The following is a 27,444-nucleotide window of genomic DNA, read 5'->3' as shown; positions in this document are numbered from 1 at the left end:
CTATCACTGTCGAGGTTTCTCTGTTCTTCCATTATTCTGATATTAGTGGAATATCTTTAGGAGAAAACCCTTTAAACTAATGTCAGAAACCTTAGCTGATGACTTGAGATGAAGTATATGGGCTCAGAGGTAGAGTGTGTATCTTTGATCTCTGAGATAAGATTTATTGTGACTATTCATGAAATGTCACAGTATTACTTACTTTGACCTGTACTTCTTATTGACTTGACTGGAATGTCAGCTATTAGTATGTGATTATTGATATTGCGATTTTTCTTTTTAAATGTATTAAGGTAAATACAATCCAATGAATGTGAATGTTTGTAATGACATTTTACTTTTACATGCTAAAGCTTCCTACATGGATGCTCAGTGATTTATTTCTAAAAGATGAATGCAGTGGTCACATGAATTCTTTAAGCTTCCACTTAGTAGGTAGAACAAAAAACATATGCTAAAAAGGCTTGTTAATAAGTCAATATCCAAAGAGATAAATAAAAATAATGTCTGGAACAGACAGAATGACTTTAAATATGAACAATATTTATTAAAAATAAAAACAACAACAGTTGCTACATATAATGATACATTATAAAAATTGGGGGTAGAACCAACCCAAAAACATATATGAACCAGGTGGTGGGAGGCAGGAATCAACCAATAAAGCACATATAAAAACCAAGCAGGGTGGAGTGCAACAAAAGAATAAACTACAAGGCACACTGTGTTAAATAAATGTTACAACATATACCAATGAAGTACAAAGATACATAATATAAAAAAAACACACCTGTGTCAGTAATGCAGTGAAGACAAACCAAAAACCAGGCAAGGAATGAGTGAAACAAATAAAAAATATAAATAAACCGTGCCTACCCACAGGACCTGGACTCCCGACGCGCGTTTCACCTCGCACAGGCTTCGTCAGGGGATGTTTTTACCCTGTAATAACGGACTTTATATAGTATCTAAGCTAATGCTTATTGGCCACTAATGCGTATCAATCATTGGTGTCAGCGGCGTTCCCGAATAGAATAGGAGTCCACGCATGCGCGATAATCCAGAAGGATATCGCGAGAGTCTATAACATAACACCTCCATATGGAGGCCGAGTAAAGACCGAGGCGCATGCGCACACAGTGATCATAGGTGGCAGCGGCACTGCTGAATCAAAGAAGAGCGCGCGCACGCGCGATAATACAAGAAACATCGCGAGAAAGGTAAGTAATGAAGAAAAAGCTTCTACCCGCGGAGAATAAAGGACCAAGTAGCGCATGCGTGTGCAGACCAAGCTATATAGAATGAAGCATAACACAACTAGTATATATGTACCAAAAACGCACCTAAGTAATATCCTGGTGCAAAAGCATACTCAGTATGGATGACCATGGGTAAATTTTAAATATAACATAGTAGCCAATATGTGATACATACAACACAAATATACATCAACAACACAAAAAAAAAAAAAAAAAACGCACAGTTTGAATAAGGACAAAAAGACAAACAAAGTAAACAGACATTATGCAGAATATATATATATATATATATATATATATATATATATATATATATATATTCAAATGTACACTAAAGACATAAATGAATAGTCATATAACACACAACAAAGAGTGAAAGATCCGGTGCGCAGTGAAAGTGATGGTGTACAATAAATATTTTGATTAATATGTAAATACGGGATGCAAGACCATCCATAATATAAAAATTACATATACATATATATACCAATATGAAGATGATGCATTGCCACTGTGAAAAAACATATAGAATTAGAAACAGGGTAAAAACATATAATAGAATATATTCAATGATTGCTGACCAAAAGAACCATGATAGTAAGATCATACTATGAAAGATAATCAAAGAAAGGGGGCAAAACTTATGGATTCATTCAATCCCATAGGATGAACTGTATTAAGACGAAAGATCTATTGGCATTCTTTCTGAGCCAATATTTGACGCCAATTACCAGAATGGGTATTGGTCTGTACCCTATCAATCGCACGAACACGAAGTAGTGTGGAATCGCTATTATGGTAGGTTTTAAAATGTCTAGGTATGGTTTTCAAAGTATGAACATCACAGGAACGTGCATTATCTATGCCCAGGACATGTTCCCTGACACGTCGTCTGAATTCCCTAGAAGTCAATCCCACATAAATGACATCACAAGGACATAACAGGAAATAAATAACCCCGAGGATTGGCAATTTAATGGAAACCTGATAGAATACTCCTTAGATTTATCCGAGTTCCAAAAGGTGTTGCAATTATCAATATTGGGACAAGCAATGCAATTGCCACAAGGTTTGCAGCCATTGGTCGGTGGGCCCGAACCAAAGATGTAAGGTTGGGGTGGAGGACAATAGTGACTACGTACCAGGAATCACGTAGGTTCCGGCTACGGCGATACGTAACCGTGGGACGAGATCTAACATAAGAACCGATAACAGGATCCTGTACAAGTAAGTGCCAATGTTTTTTCAAGATTTCATTTAATTCAAAGCTTCGTGATGAATAATTGGTGATATATCGTACTGAATTGTCTGAGTTTGACTTCCTACGTCTTTTCTGTAATGTTTCACTCCGGTTCGTGGAGACAGCACGTCGAAAACCATGTATAATATCTTCCTCACGATATTCCCGATTGCGGAAACGATCACATAATTGTCGAGATGATCCAAGAAAAGCGGGCTCCGTGGAACATAGTCTCCGGGTACGCAAAAATTGTCCGACTGGAATATTCCTAATGAGATTTTTAGGATGTGAAGATCTTGCATGTAATAGAGAATTGGTGGAAGTTTCCTTCCGAAAAACATCTGTCTCAATACATCCATCCGTCGCAACCCTCATCTTAACGTCCAAGAATTCCAACTCAGTAGAGCTATGTTTATAAGTAAGAAAAATGTTTTTATTATTAGAGTTAAGGTAATTAAAAAATAAATCAAGTTACAAAACGTCACCTTGCCAAATAATAAAAATATCGTCAATAAATCGACCCCAAAAGTGCACTTGTTCAATAAAAGGTACTGGTTCAGTGAAAAAGGTTGTGCGTTCCCAAAGTCCCAAAAATAAATTAGCGTAAGCCGGTGCGCAAGAAGCCCCCATAGCTGTGCCTAAAAACCTTCCTTAAAAGTGAAAAAATTGTGAGTCAAAGAAAATTGTAATAAATCTAATAGGAACTTACCCAAATTGAGGTCAAAATTGGACATGGTAAGAAATGCTTGGACAGCTTCAATGCCGTCATGATGGCGTATTGAGGTATATAGTGACTCAACGTCACAAGTAACCATGAGCATATTTTGTTCCAAATGTATTCCGTCAATTTTAGACAAAAAATCAGTAGTGTCCCTAATAAAGGAAGGAAGTGTCTCAACAAGGGGTTTCAAGAAAGTATTAAGATATCTGCAAATGGGTTCGCACAAACTCGAATTACCTGACACAATGGGGCGGCCAGGTGGACACGTGACACTCTTATGAACTTTAGGCAAAAGATAGAAGTTCGCGACGGACGGATGAGAAGGCAACAGATAGGTGAATTGCTGTGGTGAGATAATGCCTATATCCACGGCTCCCTGTAACAAAATAGACAATTCAGTCTGAAATTTCGTAAGAGGATTAAAGGTAAGGTTTTTTTTATAGTTTTCCATATTCTTGAGTTGTCTGAATACTTCACGTTCGTACAGTTTTTTGGGCCAGAGAACAACATTTCCCCCCTTATCGGAAGGTTTAATTTCAATATCTGATAGCTCAGATAACTGACGTAAAGCTAATCTTTGTCCCCTATTGAGATTGTCATGATAAATACTTGGCGAGATTTTTTTAATATCATTACTGACTGAGTTGACAAACATTTCTACATTATTAGATAAGGACAAAGGAGGAAATTTTTTAGAGCTAGGGATTAAATGCCTTGGAAACTCACCCAAAATACTGTTATCACCATCATCAGACAGTTCATTTAATATTTGCAAAGCCGCTTGTTCTTGTGTTGGAGGAAGAAGAGATAAATCAGATGTACTATGAAAAATCTTTTTGAAGATGAGTTTACGAGCAAAAAGATGAAGATCTTTGATAGCACCAAAAGGATCAAGCCTGGAAGCAGGGGCAAAATTTAAACCAAGCATAAGGACCTCTGTTTGCTGAGGAGTAAGCTGATATTATTATTATTATTATTATTGTTTATTTATATAGCACCATTAATTCCATGGTGCTTTACATTTGGGGGTTACATACAATTCACAAAATATACAGGTACATATCATACTAACAGTGATCGGCTGGCACAGTGGGGTAGAGGGCCCTGCCCGCGAGGGCTTACAATTTATGAGGGAAGGGGATAGAGACAGAAGGAGAGGGGGAGACTGTACAGATGGCAGTGCGGTGATAGTGTTATTGGAGGTTGTAGCCCTTCCTGAATAGGTGAGTCTTCAGGGCCTTCTTGAATCCTGTGATTGTGGGGGTCAGTCTTATGTGTCGTGGTAAGGAGTTCCAGAGTATGGGGGAAGCACGGGGGAAGTCTTGGAGACGGTTGTGTGAGGAGCGGATGAGGGCAGAGCGGAGTAGGAGGTCGTTGGAGGATCTGAGGTTACGTGTGGGCAGGTAGCGGGAGATGAGGTCAGAGATATATGGAGGGGACAGGTTGTGGATGGCTTTGTATGTTAGCGTTAGTAGCTTGAACTCAATTCGCTGGGCTATGGGTAACCAGTGGAGGGACTGGCAGAGGGGAGCAGCCGATGAAGATCGGGGGGTGAGGTGGATTAAGCGAGCAGCACAGTTTAAGGTGGACTGGAGGGGGGCGAGGGTGTTTGCCGGGAGTCCATGCAGAAGGGTGTTGCAGTAGTCTAAGCGGGAGATTATGAGGGCCTGGACGAGCATCTTGGTAGTTTCTGGGGTGAGGAAGGAGCGGATTCGGTGGATGTTCTTGAGCTGGAGGCGACAAGAGGTGTTGAGGGTTTGAATATGTGGTTTGAAGGATAGGTCAGAGTCCAGGGTTACCCCAAGGCATCGGGCCTGTGGGACAGGGGTAAGTGGGGTTCCATTAACTTTGATAGATGGGTCAGGTGGAGGGGCCATACAGGATGGGCTGAAGATGATAAACTCTGTTTTCTCCATGTTGAGTTTGAGAAAGCGGGAGGAGAGGAAGGAGGCTACGGCTGCTAAACAATCTGGAATTCTGGCCAACAGGGAGGTAATGTCTGGTCCAGAGATATATATTTGGGTGTCGTCGGCATAGCAGTGGTACTGAAAGCCATGAGATTCTATGAGTTGGCCCAGGCCAAGGGTGTAGATGGAGAATAGGAGGGGTCCTAGGACGGAGCCTTGGGGGACACCTACAGAGAGAGGGCGTGGTGAGGAGGTTCAGAAAGATTAATGATTTGCATATTGTCAGAATGATTACTTACCGCTCCACCATTGGCAAAAGAGGAATTCTTCTTACGGAACCCCCCATCTGGGTTGTCATTTAAAATTTACCCATGGTCATCCATACTGAGTATGCTTTTGCACCAGGATATCACTTAGATGCGTTTTTGGTACATATATACTAGTTGTGTTATGCTTCATTCTGTATAGCTTGGTCTGCACACGCATGCGCTACTTGGTCCTTTATTCTCCGCGGGTAGAAGCTTTTTCTTCATTACTTACCTTTCTCGCGATGTTTCTTGTATTATCGCGCGTGCGCGCTCTTCTTTGATTCAGCAGTGCCGCTGCCACCTATGATCACTGTGTGCGCATGCGCCTCGGTCTTTACTCGGCCTCCGTATGGAGGTGTTATGTTATAGACTCTCGCGATATCCTTCTGGATTATCGCGCATGCGCGGACTCCTATTCTATTCGGCAACGCCGCTGACACCAATGATTGATACGCATTAGTGGCCAATAAGCATTAGCTTAGATACTATATAAAGTCCGTTATTACAGGGTAAAAACATCCCCTGACGAAGCCTGTGCGAGGTGAAACGCGCGTCGGGAGTCCAGGTCCTGTGGGTAGGCACGGTTTATTTATATTTTTTATTTGTTTCACTCATTACTTGCCTGGTTTTTGGTTTGTCTTCACTGCATTACTGACACAGGTGTGTTTTTTTTATATTATGTATCTTTGTACTTCATTGGTATATGTTGTAACATTTATTTAACACAGTGTGCCTTGTAGTTTATTCTTTTGTTGCACTCCACCCTGCTTGGTTTTTATATGTGCTTTATTGGTTGATTCCTGCCTCCCACCACCTGGTTCATATATGTTTTTGGGTTGGTTCTACCCACAATTTTTATAATGTGTCATTATATGTAGCAACTGTTGTTGTTTTTATTTTTAATAAATATTGTTCATATTTAAAGTCATCCTGTCTGTTCCAGACATTATTTTTTATTATTCCACTTAGTAGGTGTTTACATAACAGCATGGCCTATTAAAATAATGGGTGCCACAGTTACTGACAAATGCATGGCATTTAATTGCTTGATATTGAAAACCAATAGCAATTAATGTCACATATTTATTCCATAAGCAATGAATAATGACCCAAATCTGCCATATTTTTATCAAGTTGACCATTTGTGACCACCAATTTAATCTAATTTTATCTAATTTATTCTACAACATTAATAGCTTTGAAGTTCTAAATATATATATGTCTATAGTCTATGTCTATAGTACAGTTACTAAGGAAAACAATTTATGTGAATAGGGCTCTAATAACTTGAATCTCACAGATTTGAATATCTACATAGACATACATAGATCCATTTTCAGAAACTATCACAAATAATTGATTGGAACTGCTTATCCATCATCTGGACTATCCTCTGTTGCAACCTTTCATCAATTTTTCTCTTCCATCCATGTGCAGAAAGATTAGCTACAGTGCAATGAATTGTAAGCTTCTTGATTATGTTGTGCACCGTGGACAAAGGAACATCAAGATATTGGGAGATAGATTTATAATCTTGAGATGTTCATATTTTTTCCACAATTTTAGTTCTTAAGTCCTCAGACAGGTCTCTTCTCCTCTTTCTGTTCTCCATGCTTAGCGTGGCACACACAGACACAATACTAAGATTGAGTCAACTTTTCTCCTGATTATCTGGTTTCAGGTGTCATCTTTATATTGCCCACACCTGTTACTTGCCACAGGTAAGTTTGAATGAGCATCACATGCTTGAAAGAGTTATTTACCCACAATTTTGAAAATGTGCCAACAATTTTGTCCTGCTCATTTTTGGAGTTTTGTTTGAAATTATGCCCAATTTGCCTTTTTTCCTCTCAGTTTTTTTGTGATGTTCCAATAGACACAAAGGAAATAAACGTGTATAACAACACGTGTAATTGCAATAATTTTCTGGGAGAAATACTATATTTTCTGGAAATATTTCAGGGGTGCCCACACTTACGGCCATGACTATAAGTAATCAAACATTCTGATTGAAAATGAGGAGGAGAGCAGTCTAATAAGTAGTGAAGGAAACCAGTCTAAGATATATTCCACAGTTCTTATATTCACCTGCACTATTCATTTCTTAAAAGATATTTATAACTGGATGCATGCTTTAAGTTATCATGTTAAAAAACTAACATCATCAAAAAACAATTAGTTCACAGCAGTTGTGTTCCCATAACCAAAAATAATATGTTTGAAAACAGCTTTCTTAGTGAATTCATCAGTGTATTGTTATTGCCAATAAACTGAATATATATTACAAAGGTGTATACTCATCCCTTCTCAGAACAGCACAGAAAGGTTTAGATCACAGAGAAAAAAGCATCTGTGAAAAACAGAACAAACTGAAGATACTGGGGGATTGTGTGATGCCATCTGTCATCCACTGTGATTGAAATCTGATGGCATGGAGGTGCTGATAAACCAGAAAAGGAGGGGCATATTCCCTGTCTGGACATCTTAAATGGAGGGAATTTTATAATGTAAAATATATTATGAAAAACTGCTAAAAACACGCATCATGTTTTTATCTGCAGTGATTTTGATACCATTTTTGCAGAGATTTCCTATCTGCCCCTATTATACCTATATGGAAAATTCCAGCATTTCTGCAAGTATAATTGACATGGCCATGTTTGAAAACGCAGCTTTTCTGCTGCAGATTTTTTTCCTGCAATGTGTGGATGGGAGTAGCCAAATCTCATCCACTTTGCAGATACAGTAAAACGCAGCCTTTTTTACCACGACAAAACATTGTGTTTTCGCAAAGTGGGGCTTTAACCAAAAGAGGTTTGCCGGGCTAAAAATAGTAATAACCTATCACAATATCTCATGTGTGGAGGTCCAACACCTGGGACTCCCACCAATCCGCTATTCTCAGCAGGAGACCCAAAGGAAATGAAACAGGAAACAGACAGCTCTGCTCTTTGTGTAGTGTCTATACCAGACGATTGCTCCCATTCTCTGCTTTCTGCTCCATTCAGCTATTGCATGGGAGTGCCTGGTATCAAACCCCTTTAAGAAAAAAATCTGTCAGATATATGGAGACATTAATAAATTGTCTAGAACATTTAGCAGATCTGATACGTACACAAAAAGCCAATATAACTTATTGGATATGCACCAGGATGTTTCCAGAGATATCTATCTAGTTCACCTTAACAAAAACATGCGAAAGGTTTGAAAGACTGTAATATCTGAAAATAAGGGAATTTGTTGCCAAAAATAATGTTGCTGATGAATCATGCCTTGGACTTTTTTGTACCAAAACCCACCCAGGGTATTAGAAATAATTGCCTTTGTTAAGAAAATCCCCAAACTGGCAGCGATTAAAATCTTTTAGGCTTTTGGATTTTATTTGATGAGGTGAGAAATTTCACTTCAAGAAGTACAAAAAGAAGATGCCAACCACTGTGGATTAGATGTGATGGTACAGCAACCCTGATAAATTAGAACATTTTTACAGGGTAAATTGGGTTGCTATCACTCCATTTTGCAAGGTTACACCATACACAGATTGATTGGAGCCAATTATAAACAACAACAAGACTGCTATTAATTATACAAGACCTACTTAAGAAAGAAGCAGTCAGATATACCATGCCTATAATGGATAGCCCAGGGCATTTACCAGATCTAGAAATTACCCAACACGCTGTGGGGGGACAACAATATCTTTGGAAAAATTAAGTATAAAAAGGTGGGGGCTTATGCTGGTATTCTCATTATACCTCTATATATCTCTCTATCTCACTCTCTGTCTCAGAGATCAGCTGTCTGTTCTACAAGGAAGCGGTTAAACTGGCCATGTGCTGTGTATTTGTTGATACTATACACAAATCTATACCATCTTACAGAAAATGGAGACAGTCAGGCTGGGAATGGGCATTGTTCGTATGGCTGTATACAAAAGATCAAAGAAGAGAGTCCAAGATGAGTGTTTAGGGCCTCAGCTTTGAAGATGTACTGGGTGTGTAGAAACAGGTTCTATAGCCTATTGATCATTAGCCCCAAGGCTGGAGTGGTCTGACCAGCCTATTGATCATTAATTATCTCTCTTGCCATGATATATGCATCTAGACTTTGTTTCATGAGAAAGTCCATCCCAGTTTGGATAGTAATAATGAGATGGAGAATACAGTAGGCCTTAGCCAATAGTCACAGGCTAGGTTTATGTTACAACTCTACAACCAATCATGTTATGCCAACCATGTTATGTTATAGTCCAACCTGCTTTTGTCTGTATTGTATTTAAACTACCTTTTCCTACCATTAAAATTAGAACTCACTTAATACACTACCAGCTGTGTGTGTGACTTCTCCAGGCCTGGTGATGGGGGTGACTTCTCCAGGCCTGCATATATAAATTAGACCTACTTCAACATACGTCAGGGGTCTTGTGCCCCTAACAATGCCAACTTGTGAGATAAATAAATTTCTGCAGTTCACCTAAGCAAACGAATGCCAAGGAACTTCAAGACTATAATTGCTGTAAATATATATATATATATATATATATATATATATATATATATATATTTAATAAAAACAATTGGGCTGATTTGTGCATGTACAGGTCAGTGGGAAAATGGCACAGATGGCACATGGATGATATCTGTATGCCACCGTCAGACCTATACATTTCATTAAGGAGCCTGAGCTGCAAATTGGACAGGAATACGACCTGTCCTGAGTTATGCCTCTGGGATCATGGCCCCCTCCCCCCTCACAGCCCCATGATAGTACATGGTTGTGTGTTTGGGGTGTGTATGGTGCAATAAGAAAATAATGGGTCAATGTGCTAGCCAATCAAAACATGGCTAGCACAATGACAAAGCACACAGTTGTGTGAATGAGACCTTACTGACATACAAGGCATGAAAATCACATTTTTGTCACCAAACATGTGCCATGTGTATGGAGTTTTCTGTATGTGAGCCAGGCATGTCAGTTTTGCCAGGTTTGCCATGAGTTACACCACAAATATATCCCAATCTCTTTGTCAAACAGGATTGATCATTTTGGTTTTCCACACAATATAATAAACAAGTGGCAATAATATATCTGAAAGGAAGATCTTGGGAAACTGTTTTTGTTGTTGTTTTTTTTTCCTTAAGAAAATGATTGCATATTTTGCAGACAGGAAAGATTCCCATCTATCTGTTTACTCACCATCTGAAAACATGAGTGTTTGTAGGTCCACAGCCAGGGATCGATCATCATGGAGTGCCATGGCAACCATCTGCTGTAGTTCTATCACAGTGTATGACATTTCTTTTGCCTCTTCATTGTTGCCGTTTTCAACTTTGTTAGATGCGATAGTAGGCGTCTCATCAAGTTTATTTTTAGAGTCAGAGCTGCTTCTTTCAAAGACCACTGCATAGCGCACTACAATGCTATCAGATCTGTGGCATGAAAAAAGCAAGTATATTGAGTTAGCTTTACATTGAATAGCTCTTATCTCTCTTCCCCAAATGTTCTACTGTAACCAGTACAACAAAGACTGGGCGAAAACGCAGACATTACATATTCTAAATAACAACCAGAGCACAAACAATGACATCATATTGTTACAAATTCTTTAAGAGAAAATAGACTTATGAATTTTATTGCAAGAATGGGATAAAATTCCATGGTTTCAATCATAGGTCAAAATAAATAGACAGCCAATGACAAATGAGCTAAATGCACTTAGGTGGGAGCCCCATGTACATAAATCACAACAGATATTAATTCAGCAAATCCACACACTGTTGCTAATTAAAACTTAACTTTTAATAATTATTATTTATATGTAAAAAGGAAAGTGTTGTTTCAATTGTTTCCCACACTACTTATGGTATGTGTAAGTAGGAAGTGACATAAGTGACACAATCTAGGATGACAATATGTATCACGATTTAGAATGACAATATGTATAGTCAGTGGCGTAACTAGGAATGGCGGGGCCCCATGGCGAACTTTTGACATGGCACCCCCACAACCAACACCGACGACCTCGACCGACCCCCTCCTACGCATTCCTGCGCACTCTATTATGCCCCATAGTGGCCCCTTCACACAGTATTATCCCCCATAGTGGCCCCTGCACACAGTATTATCCCCCATAGTGGCCCCTGCACACAGTATTATCCCCCATAGTGGCCCCTGCACACAGTATTATCCCCCATAGTGGCCCCTGCACACAGTATTATGTCCCTTAGTGGCCCCTGCACACAGTATTATCCCCAATAGTGCCCCCTGCACACAGTATTATGTCCCTTAGTGGCCCCTGCACACAGTATTATGTCCCATAGTGTCCCCTGCACACAGTATTATCCCCAATAGTGTCCCCTGCACACAGTATTATGTCCCACTGTGGACACCCATAAACAATTATTATACACTGGGATCTTTTCAGATCCCAGAGTATAATAATCGGAGTATAGACGAAAGAAGGACATACAGTCCCAAAAGGTTGAAATATTCAACATATACAACAATAATTATGAAAAACGTTTTTTTATTCATGAAAAATTCATATTAAAAAACATATATACACAAAATATGAAGAACAAGACACAGAACACCAAAAATTCAAAAGAACCGGACAACCCACAGTAACGGGCATGCAACTGTCAAATCACCATAAACAGAATAAATATAGGTCTTGGCATTGAGGTTGTTGCTGATTGCCTATACAGATATAACTAAACTTGTATATGTTCAGTCATATGCCCTCCCCCATCTTACAGTAAATAAACGTAATCAGAAGTAGGGGAAAGGGCATTTCAATATTGAAAAAATATGCTATCAACACTATAACATTCTGTCACAGAGTGAAATAATCACTCATGTAAGGCAAGTATAGGGTATATATCCAGCATGGACCTATAACATACGTCTCAGTAGCATACCGACGCAAGAAAAATATACCTCTTACCCATTATAGAGTGATTCACAGGAGCCCACGTCTGTGGGGGATCCCAACCCGACGCGCGTTTCGGCCGCGTGACCGGCCTTCTTCCCGGAAGACGTCACATGACCCAGGATGCAGGCCGGGTTCATGTGACGTCAGAGACGTCAGACAACTAGGAAGGAGGCCTGGCCAGGATCGAGGAGAGGTAAGTAACAGTGTTTTTTTATGTTTCTTACCTCTCCCGGTCCGCCGATCATTATACTCGGGGGTCCGAAAAGACCCCCAAGTATAATGATAGCAGCGGTAGCGGCTGTCACCGGGCCCCTAATGTCTCACCATTTGTTGAAGGTAAGGCAGGAAGACATCTAGTGGGGACAGGCATATCATAGGAGGATCCGTATAACAATCCCTGTTCTCAACCTGCCGATAGCCCTTAGGACTAGGGATTATTAGGGTATACTAAGAGGGACAGTTTGGGACTGCCCTTGTAAGAGCGGGAGTCATATTGGGGTTAAGGGCTATAGGCAGGTTGAGAACAGGGAACGGATCCTCCTGTGATATGTCTGTCCCCACTTGATGTCTTCCTTCCTTACCTTCAACAAATGGTGAGATTGTTTCATATTTGTTGTTTAACTGACTATTGTGATACATATTGTCATTCTAGATCGTGATACATATTTTCTTCCTAGATTGTGTCACTTATGTCACTTCCTACTTACACATCCCATAAGTAGTGTGGGAAACAATTGAAACAGCACTTTCCTTTTTTACATATATTTTAAATAATATTTATTAAATGTTAAGTTTTAATTAGCGACAGTGTGTGGATTTGCTGCTTTGTCTAATCATAGGTCCCCAGCCTTTAGTTCACAGTGAGCTACATTCAGCTTTGCTGGTTATCGAGAGCCAACTTCAATTAAAAAAATAATTTTGGTAAACAATTATGAAATGGCAGATAGTAGATATTTTACTGTAATTATAGTGGTGTTTTTATTTTATGCAATCTTAATTTGCACAGCTAAGAGGTTACATAGTATGGTTTTAAAAAAATGTGTCCATCAAGTTCAGCCATGGGAAGGTAAATGTCATGACAGTCTATGTATTTCTATCACCATCAATGCTTATTTGCTCTAAAAAGGCATCTAATCCTTTTTTTGTATCTGTCAGCTGTTGCTGCTATGACCAGCTCCTGGGGTAGGCTATTGCACAGATTCACAGTCCTTACAGTGAAGAAGCCTTGGTGACCTTTGAGATTAACCCCTTAAGGATGGGACAAAAAGTGTGTTAAGCACTAGGCTTCATTTTTCAGAATTGAGATGTGTCACTTTATATGGCAATAACTTTGAGACACTTTAACTGAGATTGTTTCTCCATGAAGCATTGTACTTCATGTTAGTGATAAACCCTGATCAATATTTTTGTATTTGTCTATAAAAAAAAAAGGAAATTTGATCGCAATTTCGAGGAAAAAAAAAATTGCAATTTTTCAAGATACATTAATAAATACAGTCCTATGAAAAAGTTTGGGCACCCCTATTAATCTTAATCATTTTTTGTTCTAAATATTTTGGTGTTTGCAACAGCCATTTCAGTTTGATATATCTAATAACTGATGGACACAGTAATATTTCAGGATTGAAATGAGGTTTATTGTACTAACAGAAAATGTGCAATATGCATTAAACCAAAATTTGACCAGTGCAAAAGTATGGGCACCCTTATCATTTTATTGATTTGAATTCCCCTAACTACTTTTTACTGACTTACTGAAGCACAAAATTGGTTTTGTAACCTCAGTGAGCTTTGAACTTCATAGCCAGATGTATCCAATCATAAGAAAAGGTATTTAAGGTGGCCAATTGCAAGTTGATCTCCTATTTGAATCTCCTCTGAAGAGTGGCATCATGAGCTACTCAAAACAACTCTCAAATGATCTGAAAACAAAGATTGTTCAACATAGTTGTTCAGGGGAAGGATACAAAAAGTTGTCTCAGAGATTTAACCTGTCAGTTTCCACTGTGAGGAACATAGTAAGGAAATGGAAGACCACAGGGACAGTTCTTGTTAAGCCCAGAAGTGGCAGGCCAAGAAAAATATCAGAAAGGCAGGGAAGAAGAATGGTGAGAACAGTCAAGGACAATCCACAGACCACCTCCAAAGAGATGCAGCAGCATCTTGCTTCAGATGGTGTCACTGTGCATCGGTCAACTATACAGCGCACTTTGCACAAATAGAAGCTGTATGGGAGAGTGATGAGAAAGAAGCCGTTTCTGCACATACGCCACAAATAGAGTTGCCTGAGGTATGAAAAAGCACATTTGGACAAGGCAGCTTCATTTTGGAAACAAAAATTGAGTTGTTTGGTTATAAAAAAAGGCGTTATGCATGGCGTCCAAAAAGAAACAGCATTCCAAGAAAAACACATGCTACCCACTGTAAAATTTGGTGGAGGTTCCATCATGCTTTGGGGCTGTGTGGCCAATGCCGGCATCGGCAATCTTGTTAAAGTTGAGGGTCGCATGGATTCCACTCAGTATCAGCAGATTCTTGAGAATAATGTTCAAGAATCAGTGACGAAGTTGAAGTTACGCCGGGGATGGATATTTCAGCAAGACAATGATCCAAAACACCGCTCCAAATCCTCAGGCATTCATGCAGAGGAACAATTACAATGTTCTGGAATGGCCATCCCAGTCCCCAGACCTGAATATCATTGAACATCTGTGGGATGATTTGAAGCGGGCTGTCCATGCTCGGCGACCATCTAACTTAACTGAACTTGAATTGTTTGTCCAAAATACCTTTATCCAGGATCCAGGAACTGATTAAAAGCTACAGGAAGCGACTAGAGGCTGTTATCTTTGCAAAAGGAGGATCTACTAAATATTAATGTCACTTTTCTGTTGAGGTGCCCATACTTTTGCACCGGTCAAATTTTGGTTTAATGCATATTGCACATTTTCTGTTAGTACAATAAACCTCATTTCAATCCTGAAATATTACTGTGTCCATCAGTTATTAGATATATCAAACTGAAATGGCTGTTATAAACACCAAAATATTTAGAACTAAAAATGATTAAGATTAATAGGGGTGCCCAAACTTTTTCATAGGACTGTATTATCTACCATATCTCTGCCATTGGCATCACCTTTTAATTGTCTTTTAATTTATTTTGGATGTTACAAGACTTACAAGTATGGGGGCATTCACATGGAGTAAAGTGAGTAAAGTGGCGTGGAATCTGCCATGATAACTTGCGAAAGAATCAGCACTGATAAAAAAGACTCCCATTGACCTCAATGGGTTCTGTTTTCTGCGCGGAACACATTGAAATCAATGGTTTAAAAAGATATATATATATATATATATATATATATATATATATATATATATATATATATATATACACACACACACACAGCATTTTGGTAATTTGTTAAGCATTTCATGGTAATTAAAACAATATGGAGGTGAAATTTAGACATTTCATTTTTTTTCACTAATATATTATACATTTAGCCATAAAATTAACACATTAAGATTAAATGCATTTCACAGTTTGTTATGCAATTTTTCCATAGCATAGAAATACCCCACATGTGGGTTTTGATACTGATGTTTGGGCATACAGCAGTACCGGGGAGAAGGAACTATACTGGATGCTTGAAAAGAAGATTTTGCTGAAATAGTTTTCAGGTGCCATGTCTCATTTGCAGAGACCCTAGAGTACCAAAACAATGGAAACCCTCAAAAGTGACCCCATTTTAGAAACTACACTCCTAACAGAATTCATCAAGGAGTATTGTGAGCATTTTGACCCTACAATTGTTTCACAGATTTTTTTTTCATCATTGGGTTGTGTAAATGAAAAATGACTAAAACATGACTTTATCTCTAAAGTTTTCATTTTCACAAATGAAAAAATACTTTTTTTCCAATAAACAATAAAAAAAATAATCAATTTAGCCCTAAAATTTTCATTTTCACAAACGGATAAAGGAGATAAAGCTCCCCAAAGTTCATTACACAGTACAGTACATGTACTCAGTACATGGCGGGGATCAGAAGGGAAAGAGCACTATTTGGCTATTGGAGGGCAGATTTTACGGAAATAGTTTTCGAGTGCCAAGTCACATTTACAGAGCTTCTAAAATACCAGGACAATGGAAACTTCCCCAAAAATAACCCCATTCTAGAAACTACACCCTTCAAAGGGTATTATCATTTTGTGTGTAAGAGTGCTTCCCAAAAGTTAATGTATAAAGTAAACATTTTAATTTATAAAGAAATATGCAATTTCACTTCCCAATAAGTTGTACCCACATTGTGTCAGAGACATGCACTCCTAAAACTATTAGGTGGGCTATCCCAAGGAAAAAAAACAAAATGTTATATATGTAGGTGTAAACTGCTGCTTTGGCACACAGCAGGGCTGGAGCACTGCACTTTTTAGCTATTGGAGTATAGATTTAGAGGGACGCCATGTTATTTTTGCAGAGTCCAGGAGATTCCAGTAAACTGGAATTCCCCATGATGTGACCCGATTTTGTAAGGGCAATATTATCTGCAAATGTGACATTGCGTCCAAAAGTCAACAATCTAAATCTGCACTCCAAAAGCACATAGCTCTCCTTCACATCTGCACCCTGCTGAAGAACATGAAACGTGCATAGAGGCAGTTCACATGAGAAAAAACTCCTGGACAAAGCATTATTGTGAGTACTCCGTTACTGGTCCTGCGTATAAAAGCATATACTGTGTACACACTCAACGAGATTGGGTAAAAACCTGCTAATGATTGCTTTGAACTTTATATGAGATTAGAGGGATGTCTATGGTGTTATATTATGGTGATTAATGATATTTGAAAAGTTAGGACCTTTTGGCGATAAAATTACCCAGAACTACCACTATACAGTGGATGGCGCACTGTGCAAGTCCTATTACTTGCAAGGTAGCAGTGCTACATTCCTTCACCAGTATGAAAAATCATTGTTCATGAGCAGTCAGTGCTGGTGGTGGACAATATGCTAATTAGCTTCTCTACTGTTACATGGGCGATCTAAGCTGCAGTAGGCTAAAATCAGAATTAGAATATTGGGGTCTCATACTAACGGCGCTGATTGCTCAGGGATGGCAGGGGCTAGAGAAACAATTCCACCTGTGTTGGAATCAATAGAGCTACACTTATTGAATTATGCAAAAACTGGACCTGGTGGAAGTGGCAAAAGGTCCATTTAAGGTTATTTTAGGCTGTGGTTATTTTACTCACAAATACTCAAGTGAAAATAGAAAACATTTTAGTGCAGGGGATGTAAGTCCACATAAATGATTGCTAAGACAAGGAAAATGCAGAGGTCAAGGATAAAATTTAAATAGCTTAAAACAATCTTTTCATATCAACTAATGGGACTCTTGTGAAATATAATAACTTATTAAAACAGCTGTGGTTTAATTGTTTCTTTCCCTTAATGTATTTTTATGAATTATATGGACCATAAGCTGCATGTCTTCTTGATACCTGTGCTAGAGCTTTTTAATTTCTGGCTAATAGCATGGAACCTGAAAGTGTTTAACCAGGTATATAGTTAATATAAGATTATGTTGGAAGCATGAAAATGCATTTCAATGATTAAATAACCTTTTCTTTGTGCGTATAGGTGGAAAATGTATTTAATTTGTTATGATATTAATATCAATGCATATTGATGATTTTTCTTCATGATAGGTCATCAATATGTAATAGGTAGGGGTCTAACACGCAGGACTCGCACCAATCAGCTGGTTGAAGAGGAATCAACACTTGGGTGAGCCCTGCAGCCTCTTCGCTGAACACCAAGCATAGTGCATATCATAGTGGTTGTGTCTTGGTATTTCCGCTCAACCCCTTTGCAGCTGAGCTGCTGCAGTAGCACGTGACTGATGAATGCAACATTATTGACATTGGAAGAGGCCGCATTATTTATGGATCTTCAGACAGCTGATCGGTGGGGATCTCAGATGTAAGACCTTCATCAATCACATCTGCATTTAAGGTATTTTGCATTTCATATCTGGCAAAACACAAGTTTAAAAGTTTATGTAAAATGAAATTACCCGTCTTTCTCCTTCTTCTGTCTTGGTTTTCCAGCATAAAGAGAAGAGAAAACAATACTTTTTAATCACAGCATTTTACTATAACAGGGTTTACACTTCTAGAAGATTAAAGCAACTCTTAAAACATTTCTTCATAGCTAGAGTTCACCTTTAAAACTTAAATATTTAAAATAATAACAATAATAGGAAGCCCAACAAGCTTATTTTTTAGTCTATCACAATGATACACGACCCAGATGTCCTTATTTGTAAACAGGAAGGGACTGCAACGAAGACATGAAGGTAAATTTCAATTCACTTTATTAGAGATATAACAGTGTACTCTGAAGTTAAAGTGGACTTTTCAGCGCCTTCACCATCTCCTCTTCTTAGCATCTCTTAATAGGTGCCATCCCACTGATTCCAGTACAGTACACCTCCCACTATTCTCAAGCAACAAGTCGTGTTTGTTTTGGTGCCCGATATACTATTCAGGCTTGTATTGTCTGATGGGTAATGTCAGACAGGAGCATAGAACGGGGGAAGATTCAGAGCATATACTATATATAAGAATTTTGCCTTTGCTCCTTTGCAGTAATGTCTGCACAGATCGCTATCAGTGTTATGTGAACCTCTTTTCGCTTCAACAAAATTTCAAGAAATCTTAAGGCCCAAAATTGGCCACACATTAGAACACCATTTAACATGGTGACAATTTTACCATCAGCTTCTGAGAAATTAATTCAATAATCAAAACCATTACAGTTATACTTTCTGTAGTATCTTTAGTAAATTGGCTGCCACAACTAAGGCTGGGTTCACATCTGCTTGGATACTCCTTCACAACATGCGTTGAAAATCACTAGACAAAAAAGTGCTGCACGTCCAACTTTTTTGTTCGGTGGTTTTAGTTTAAAAAAAACAGGCACCCAACAGATCCCATTGTAGTCGATGGGATCCTCTGGGCACTCTTATTGTTTGATGTTTTAGCAGTCCACTTGTCTATTGTTCTGATCCTCCAATGGACCAGGACAATGGATTACACAAGGCTGATGTGAACATAGCGAAAAAGAATAATGTCAATATTTCACTGAATAAATTGAGCTGTGATCAAGCCATGTGACCAATGAATGTGACCTTACATGATACATGGGAGTCTTGGATGTTGGACCAGCATGGAATTTCAAATGATGACCTAACGTAAGGGACCTAAAAGTCCTGGAAAACCCCTTTAACTTCTGCTTCAGTAATATATGTCCAATTACATGGTTTGGTTGTAAATTACATTTTACATAAGCAGATTAAAAGAGTAAACTGTAGTAAAACATGTTACATATGAAATACATAATTATGTAAGTTTCATCATTATAATATCGCAAAGCAAGCAGTGTCTTCACCACACGACTTACAAGCTATAATAGGAGGATACTATTGGATGTCATGCTGGTACGAGATATTAATTAGAGTGTTATTGGCGAGGAGACAAATCACTCAGACATGCATATTAATGCTCCCTTGGAACAGGACATCTACTTTCCCATGGGATGTTAAGTACATAAAACATTTTTATGAGGTGTAGATCACATTTTTGATTTGGGAGCTCATTAAAATTGCTTTCCAATTACAATGACCTAAATAATTTAACAGAGCTTGTTAGTTATTTTATGGATGAACTTTTGTACATACCATCAACATTGTAAGAATATGAAATTAGATTGAATTTTCTGTGGTATTTTACTTGTCATATTTAGCAACTGAGTGTATTTTTTCCAAGTACTGATAGTGTCATACTGGTAAGAGAGATACTGTAATTTTTGATTCTCAAAAGTAAAAGTTTCTCTCTCTGAGAAACATACAGGTCAAAGTCATCGGTAAATGTATAGTTGCGTAAAACCTCAGTGACTGACCAAAAGACTTTCTTTGTTGATCACTAACAGGCTTTATAAGATAAGATAAGATAAGATAATCCTTTAATAGTCCCACAGTGTGGGACTTTCAGTATGTTACAGCTGCAAAGTAATACAGATACAGGATAATACACAGTAATATATTACAGAAGTAGACACACATATGCTGAGAAAGATATACTAGGAGTCCATAGCAGCTAAGGAACAAAGAAGAAAGAAGGAGGACATTCATAGTCATTTAGTTGTCTGTGCGGAGTGATCTTCGCTTGGTCTGATGTAGATTATACAGCCTGATCACGGTTGGAAGGAAGGACTTGCGATAGCGCTCCTTCTCACACTTGGGGTGAAGCAGACAGTCACTTACAGTGCTTCCAAGTCCCATCAGGGTCCCATACAGGGGGTGGGATTTGTTCTCCCGCATGTAGGTCACCACAGACAGTATCCGTTTGTCACCCACCACCTGTACTGGGTCCAGGGGGCTCCCCAGGACAGAGATGGCCCTTCTGATCAGCCTGTCAAGTCTATTTCTGTCCCTGGTTGATATACTGCTCCCCCAGCAGGCTACACTGAAAAAGATAGCTGAAGCAACCACCGAGTTGAAAAAGGCCCTAAGAAGTGTCCCCTGGACTCTGAAGGCCCTCAGCCTCCTGAGCAGGTAGAGTCTGCTGTGGCCCTTTCTGTGCAGCGCCTCCAGGTGATCAGCCCAGTCTAGTTTATTATTGAGGAGCACACTCAGATACTTATAGGTCCTGACTATCTCAATGCATGTCCCCTGGATTGCCACCGGGGTCGGAGCACTCCTCCGTTTCCCAAAGTCCACCACCATCTCCTTGGTCTTCCCAGCATTAATCCTGAGATGGTTCTGCTGGCACCATTCAGCAAAATCCTGGTTTATGTCTCTGTATTCGCTATCGTCGCCATCAGTGATAAGGCCGACTATAGCAGAGTCATCAGAGTACTTCTGTAAGTAACAGCTGGAGGAGTTGTGCCTAAAGTCAGCAGTGTACAGTATGAAGAGGAATGGGGCAAGAACTGTACCTTGTGGTGCCCCCGTACTACAGATCACAGTGTCAGACACACAGTCCCGGGCTCTCACATACTGAGGGCGGTTTGTCAGGTAGTCTAGGATCCAATTGGACAGGTGATGGTCCACACCACCAAGGTTCAGCTTCTCCCTCAGTAGCTCTGGCTGAATGTTGTTGAAAGCACTGGAGAAATCAAAGAACATTATTCTCACAGTGTTCCCGGGTTTCTCCAGGTGAGAGAGAGCTTTGTGAAGAAGGTGGATGATGGCGTCATCTACCCCAATGCCCGCCCAATAGGCAAACTGGAGGAGGTCCAGAGAGAGCTCACTAGGGGGCGTGGGTGTGTCAGGACCAGTCTCTCTAGGACCTTCATCAGGTGGGATGTCAGTGCTACAGGTCGGTAGTCATTGTAGTCCATTGGGTTGGGTTTCTTTGGGACTGGTACCACACAAGATGTTTTCCACAGTTGAGGTACCACTCCCAGCTTTAGACTCATATTGTACATGTGCTTAATAATACCACACAGCTGGTCACTGCACATTTTAAGAACTCTTGCGCTTATCCCATCGTGTCCTCCGGCCTTGTCTGCTTTAATCCTCTTGATTTCCTGTATGACTTTCTACACCATATACATCACAGCTCGATGGGCTTTCCTGCACTGTTTGAAGTGGGTGCTGGGCTGTATACTCACAGCTGGGCAGTATACTCACAGCTGGGCTGCTGCTCTTAATACCCAGGATTGGAAAGCCTCATATCCAGTGCTTTTAACCCTTTAAATGCTGTGGTCACATTTGGTTTTATGGACCACTAGAAAGCCGACAGTGCGCTGAATTCAGCACACTGTCAGCTTTCCCGTTATATGCTCCGGGGCTGGAGATATCGGTGCCATTACTGTCCTCTGCCCACTTTTAGAATGGTATTCTTGACAGTCTAGCTGGGCTGTGAGGGAGCCCCCCCCCCCCCCCCGACAGTACTTGTCCATAGCCCTGTATTGTCAGAGGGGGCATTACTTACCAACCAGCGATGATGCTAAGCTGTGAAGAATGCCCCCCAGTACTAGTCTATGGATGAGTACAGTCAGAGGGGGCTTTCCTCACAGCTTAGCATCAGCGCTGGGCAGTAAGGAACACCCCCTCTGACCATACAGGGCTATGGACGTAAGCTATAATGTACTAATTGGGGGGGGGGGAACATTCCTCACAGCCCAGCTAAACTGTCAGGAATGCTTGTGACTTGAAAAATCCTCTTTAAAAGGCCCCAGAAGGAATTCCCCATCAGGCATTGACACACCCCAAAAAACCCACATTTCTGGGGTCCTGATGGTGTTACATGGCAAATGAGGGCCTAATGAAAGCCCACAGGTCTGACCTTAGTACAGTTCTAATAGGCCGTGCCTCTGACATGGCCTAACAGACTGCCTGTCAGTTTCATACTGACAGAATAATACAGTAAATCTCAACAGGAGTGAGTTGGAAATCTCCTAGGGGGGTTGCAACACTCTGCTTGAGAATATGACTGCACACATTCATGCATCATTATCTGCACCCTTAGTAAGCGTTTTTGTATTTGCTAAATTTATTTGTTAGAGTTGCCCTGATGATTTTATTTAAAAATTTTAAATCAGGTAACAGAAAAAGTTGGGAAACACTGACATAATGTATTGCACTACATAAGTAGTGCAATTTTTTATACTAACAATCAAAAGATCACAAGTTCAAGTCCTCTAGAGGGACTATAAAATAGTCAAAAAATAATTAAAATTTCATTAAAAAAAAGTTCAAAATAGTGACACACTTATAGAGAAAAAAAAAAATCTTATACATTGATCTAATGCTTTTCAGCAAAATCTACAAAAATGAACTAATGATTCATGCGGGCAGTGCACAGCAAGCACATGGACTCCATTATAGTCTATGGGGTCCGTGTGTTTTTACAGCACAGCGCTTGCAATTGCAATTGTATTCCATCCGGAACGTCTCCATGCGGACTCCAACCGGACGGAATACATACGCTAATGTGAACCAGTGGTAACCCAAAACATTAACAGGTAACCCATTAAACACTACAACTTGTCCTGCAATAAACAAGCCCACATATAGTTACATTATTGAAAAAAAAAAAAAAGAAAAAAAGTATGGCTCTTGGCATACAACAATGGAAATATGCAAAAGATGTTTGGTTATTAATGCTCAGAACAGGGTTAAGGGGTTAAAGAAACACCAAACTTAGAAAATGTACAAAAAATACTAATTTCCAAAACAACCTTCCCTTTTGTTATATATAGTTATGGTTATATTACAGTGAACACTTAGAAATGTGTAAAGAAATCTTCTCTATGTGTTCCAAAAACTCAGCCATGTTTCTCCATGAGTTGCATAGGAGCCTCCCTTGCTTTGCCCTGTCTATAATACCAAAGGGTTGTTAAACCTTTGCTGACAAGTCCTGAGTTGCAATTATATCTGCATAGCTGAAAAAGCAAAAATCTTAAAGAGAGAAATTTACTATATCAAGAATGTTCTGCAGATTTGAAAATCTGTAACATGCCTTAAAATTTGCATTAATGTTTTAGTGACTATGATGTAGTGATTGCTATGCACATGGCTAAGTTTATGTTAGGTTCACACTAGCGGGATTCCGTTTTTTTTGTGTCTGCTTGCGGACTCCATAGACTATAATGGGATCATGCAAGCAGGACTTTTCTCTGCATTTTTCAAGTGGAATGGGGGACAGAATCCCCAAATGGAAACCGAGCGCCAGTGTGAACCAAGCCTTAGTCTGGGAAATACAGCCCATACACAGACCATTTTCCATGGGCAGGACTCGTGAGAAAGGGCTCTAATTTAAGTACATTAATAATTTTCACTCGGATTGTAGTTATTATGATAATGTTTAGAAACCAAAGCCTATTCCATAAATACAATGTTTGAGGAGGTTTACTTTACTTTTCTTCGTCTATGTAGATTGGATTGCAATCTTTAGTGCAATAAAGGGAGATTAGAGAGCATGCAACTGCTTATACTTCATCATATACAGTTCAAATAACTATTCACTGTATAGAAAATAGAATTTAACTGTACGGTAAAGGGAAACTACATGAAAATTAGCCACTTTGTGAACATTTTGCTTTAGAACCTGTATCACAACCCATAGATACTTTCAAAACGTTGCTGTTTATTGCGCTCTTATATTTAAGAAGTCCTTGCCTGTTTAGTGCGGTACAGACCTTGATCTGTAAAATCAGATGAAGAATATATTGTTCCAGAACACTGCAGCAGAACACATAGAATTATGCAGGGTAAGGCTACATTCATATGACAGTGAAAACTGTCCGTGTGACGTCTGTTTTTAACAGACGTCACATGGCAGTATTAGTTTCACTGTCAGTAAATGGGGGCTATTCTCCTGACTCTTATTTTGATGGTCCATTGTCATGAACTTCACAGAGAACAGCTTCCCAAGTCAGAAAAATAATAATGAAACATAACTTTTATTCATTATATTAATAAAATCTCATTTTTAGTTGATGTTTGACATCTCAATTGAGATTTTATTAATATAATGAATAAAAGTTATGTTTCATTATTATTTTTCTGATTCGGGAACCTATTCTCTGTGAAATGTAGGGGAACCCAGGGGGTAAGTGACACTGTTTTTTATGTTTGCTCACCTCTCGTTGGCCTCCGATCATTATACTCTGGGTTATGAAGAGACCAGACAGTATATTAATAGCAGTTTTAGTTCTGACATATTTGGTCTGAACAGAGCTGCCAGACGAACCTCATGAGACAAGTCTCGCAGGGTTCGCCCAACAAATACTCTTGTTGTGCAGCCGCGGCCTTATTTACCGATCTTTGCTCCTGCTTACGCCTGCCTCCACTTCCCCATCTCTCCTCCAGGAGGCTCTGTGCAATGTTTAACATCAGCGATGTGATATGTAGGACATACAGGGCCCCCTGGAGGGCAGAATGGGAAACGAAGGTGGCTGTGAGCAGGGACAGGGATTGGTAAGTAAACAGAGGCTGTAATCTACTTGGGTTACTCCAGCAGGTAACAGCCTATTTAGCAAAAAAAAAAAGGAACATGGTCCCTCCAGGCTCCCTAAGGTCATGGGCCCCATTGCATCCACTATGACTGCTATGGCGGTAGTTACACCACTGCTCAGGTGTAATATTTGCTACCATTTGAGGGCTTTATTTTCAATAACGGATAAATAGAAACAATTGCTGTTCGAATACAGTGCATTTGGTTTGGTAGATGTTATATAATAAAAATATTCAGTGGAGCTGTAAGGGCTATTGATAAAATGAATATTCTGAGAACACAGAGTTAGAATCAATACACAGCTGGGTCACATCAACATGTTAGTGACTTATAAAAGGTGATAGCTCCAGATGGAAATACTCTGCTTTCCATCTGCATATTGACAAATGATTTATATAAACCATTACTCATTTGCTATTGCTTTCAATTGCACCTGCTATATCAATGTGTCAAGGTAAAAACATACAAATCAAACATAATATGTTTCTCATCTTAGCTCAAAAAGGAAAGTACGTCAAAAGAAGGCAAATAACAACAGAACATAGTAAAATATATAAAAATCATGGTGCTATGTAAATCCAAAGAACACTAAAGATTTACAAGAGGTTAAAAAATACAAAAACATACTAAATACCCTACCCATGATAAACTTGGAGCAGTATTTTCCAAACTTTTCAGATTGGAATTTTTTACCCTTTGGGTAAGTGCACTTGGGTTTTTTTGGTCCGGAACCTGAGGCGGAGGCCACCTCAGATTCTGGACCAAAAAACGGGCAGACATGACTGAATGCCGGTGCACTGCACCGGCATCCAGTTGCATACTCCGCTCTGGATTAGGACCAATGAATGGGCCTAGTCGGGAGGAGGAAGTATTTTCAGGCTGAATCGGCCTGAAGAATGAGCATGTTGCTTCTTTTTTTCTGGGAGCTGGAAGAAACAGCTGCTGGAAAAAAGAACTGACCGGCTCCCATTGATTTCAATGGGAGCCGTCTTTTTTGGTCAGGATTTTGAGTTGGATATGGCTTCAAAATCCTGAGCAAAAAACCCTGTGTGAATTTAGCCTTACTAAATAATTTTAACCAGAAGACAAAAAAAATGGCGGTTTTGACGTGGATTTTTCAAGTCTACAGCGGAAACATGTTAAATAAATGTGTATCACTTGTAAAATTAAAACACCTCATCAAAAAACTATCAAAAATGGCATTTTATCCAGTGCAATTCTGATGTAGTTTAAGCTGTCCCACATCTTACAAATCTGACTCAACCACCCATCACATATCAAAATTCTTATGCATCTTAACCATCACCTACCACTGACAGGAAATCTCCATGCACTCTTAGTTTCCTCCACAGTCCTATGGTCCAGTGGCCCTGGATACCATATATTATAATGGTATCCAGTGGCCCCTACCCATGTTATAATGGTCCTTACTAGAGATGAGCGAACAGCGTTCGATCGAGTACATGTTCAATCATATATCAGGCTGTTCGAGATGTTCGATTCGAGTCAAACACCAGGTGGCAAACTCAATAAAAATTTGATTCCACTCCCACCTTCCCTGGCGCTTTTTTTGCACCAATACCCGCGCAGGGGAGGTGGGACAGGTGCTACGACAACGGAAGCATCGAAAAAAAAATGTGAAAAAGTAATTGGCTGGCTAATTCAGGTGACCTTCAATTTATACAAATAGTGGATTTAATATCCGGTTCATATGAGACTGTGAACTATGTGACTGTGAGACAGGGATAGATGTACTGGCAGGGTTAGCTAGGGATTACCTTTATTTAGGTGGGAATGTCACTCACACAGCTCTTTGGGGCTCTATCTGGTCGGGATCCCTGTCAGCTTACGATATGCCGGAGCTGACTTTTTCCCATAGGAATGCATTGACCAGTGTTGGTTGGTCAAATGCCATACAGAGTACAGCATTCCACCAATCAACGCTGGTTCTGCTGGAGGCTCGTCTGTAAGGAGGCAGAGTCTAAGATCGGACCAGAATGGACACTGCTGTGGACCGATCTTAGACTCCGCCTCCT

The 27,444-nt window shown here is 39.5% G+C and overlaps 1 protein-coding gene across 3 annotated transcripts in view; it reads right to left on the bottom strand.

Moving 5' to 3' along the window:
• Nucleotides 1-27,444, bottom strand: part of IMPG1 (interphotoreceptor matrix proteoglycan 1) — a 261,526-nt gene that overhangs the window by 121,736 nt on the left and 112,346 nt on the right. For 2 of the 3 annotated variants that reach the window (XM_075268295.1, XM_075268297.1), the window contains exons 9-10: nt 18,457-18,477; nt 10,632-10,864 (exon numbers count right to left, since the gene is read on the bottom strand). In XM_075268295.1, the coding sequence (XP_075124396.1) occupies nt 10,632-10,864; nt 18,457-18,477 (254 nt within the window). The remainder of the gene's footprint in view (nt 1-10,631; nt 10,865-18,456; nt 18,478-27,444) is intronic. The other variant, XM_075268296.1, reaches the window with a different exon arrangement.

This window comes from Leptodactylus fuscus, chromosome 3 (assembly GCF_031893055.1).
Source record: "Leptodactylus fuscus isolate aLepFus1 chromosome 3, aLepFus1.hap2, whole genome shotgun sequence".
NCBI lineage: Eukaryota > Metazoa > Chordata > Amphibia > Anura > Leptodactylidae > Leptodactylus > Leptodactylus fuscus.
This window is presented reverse-complemented; position numbering and strand designations above follow the sequence as displayed.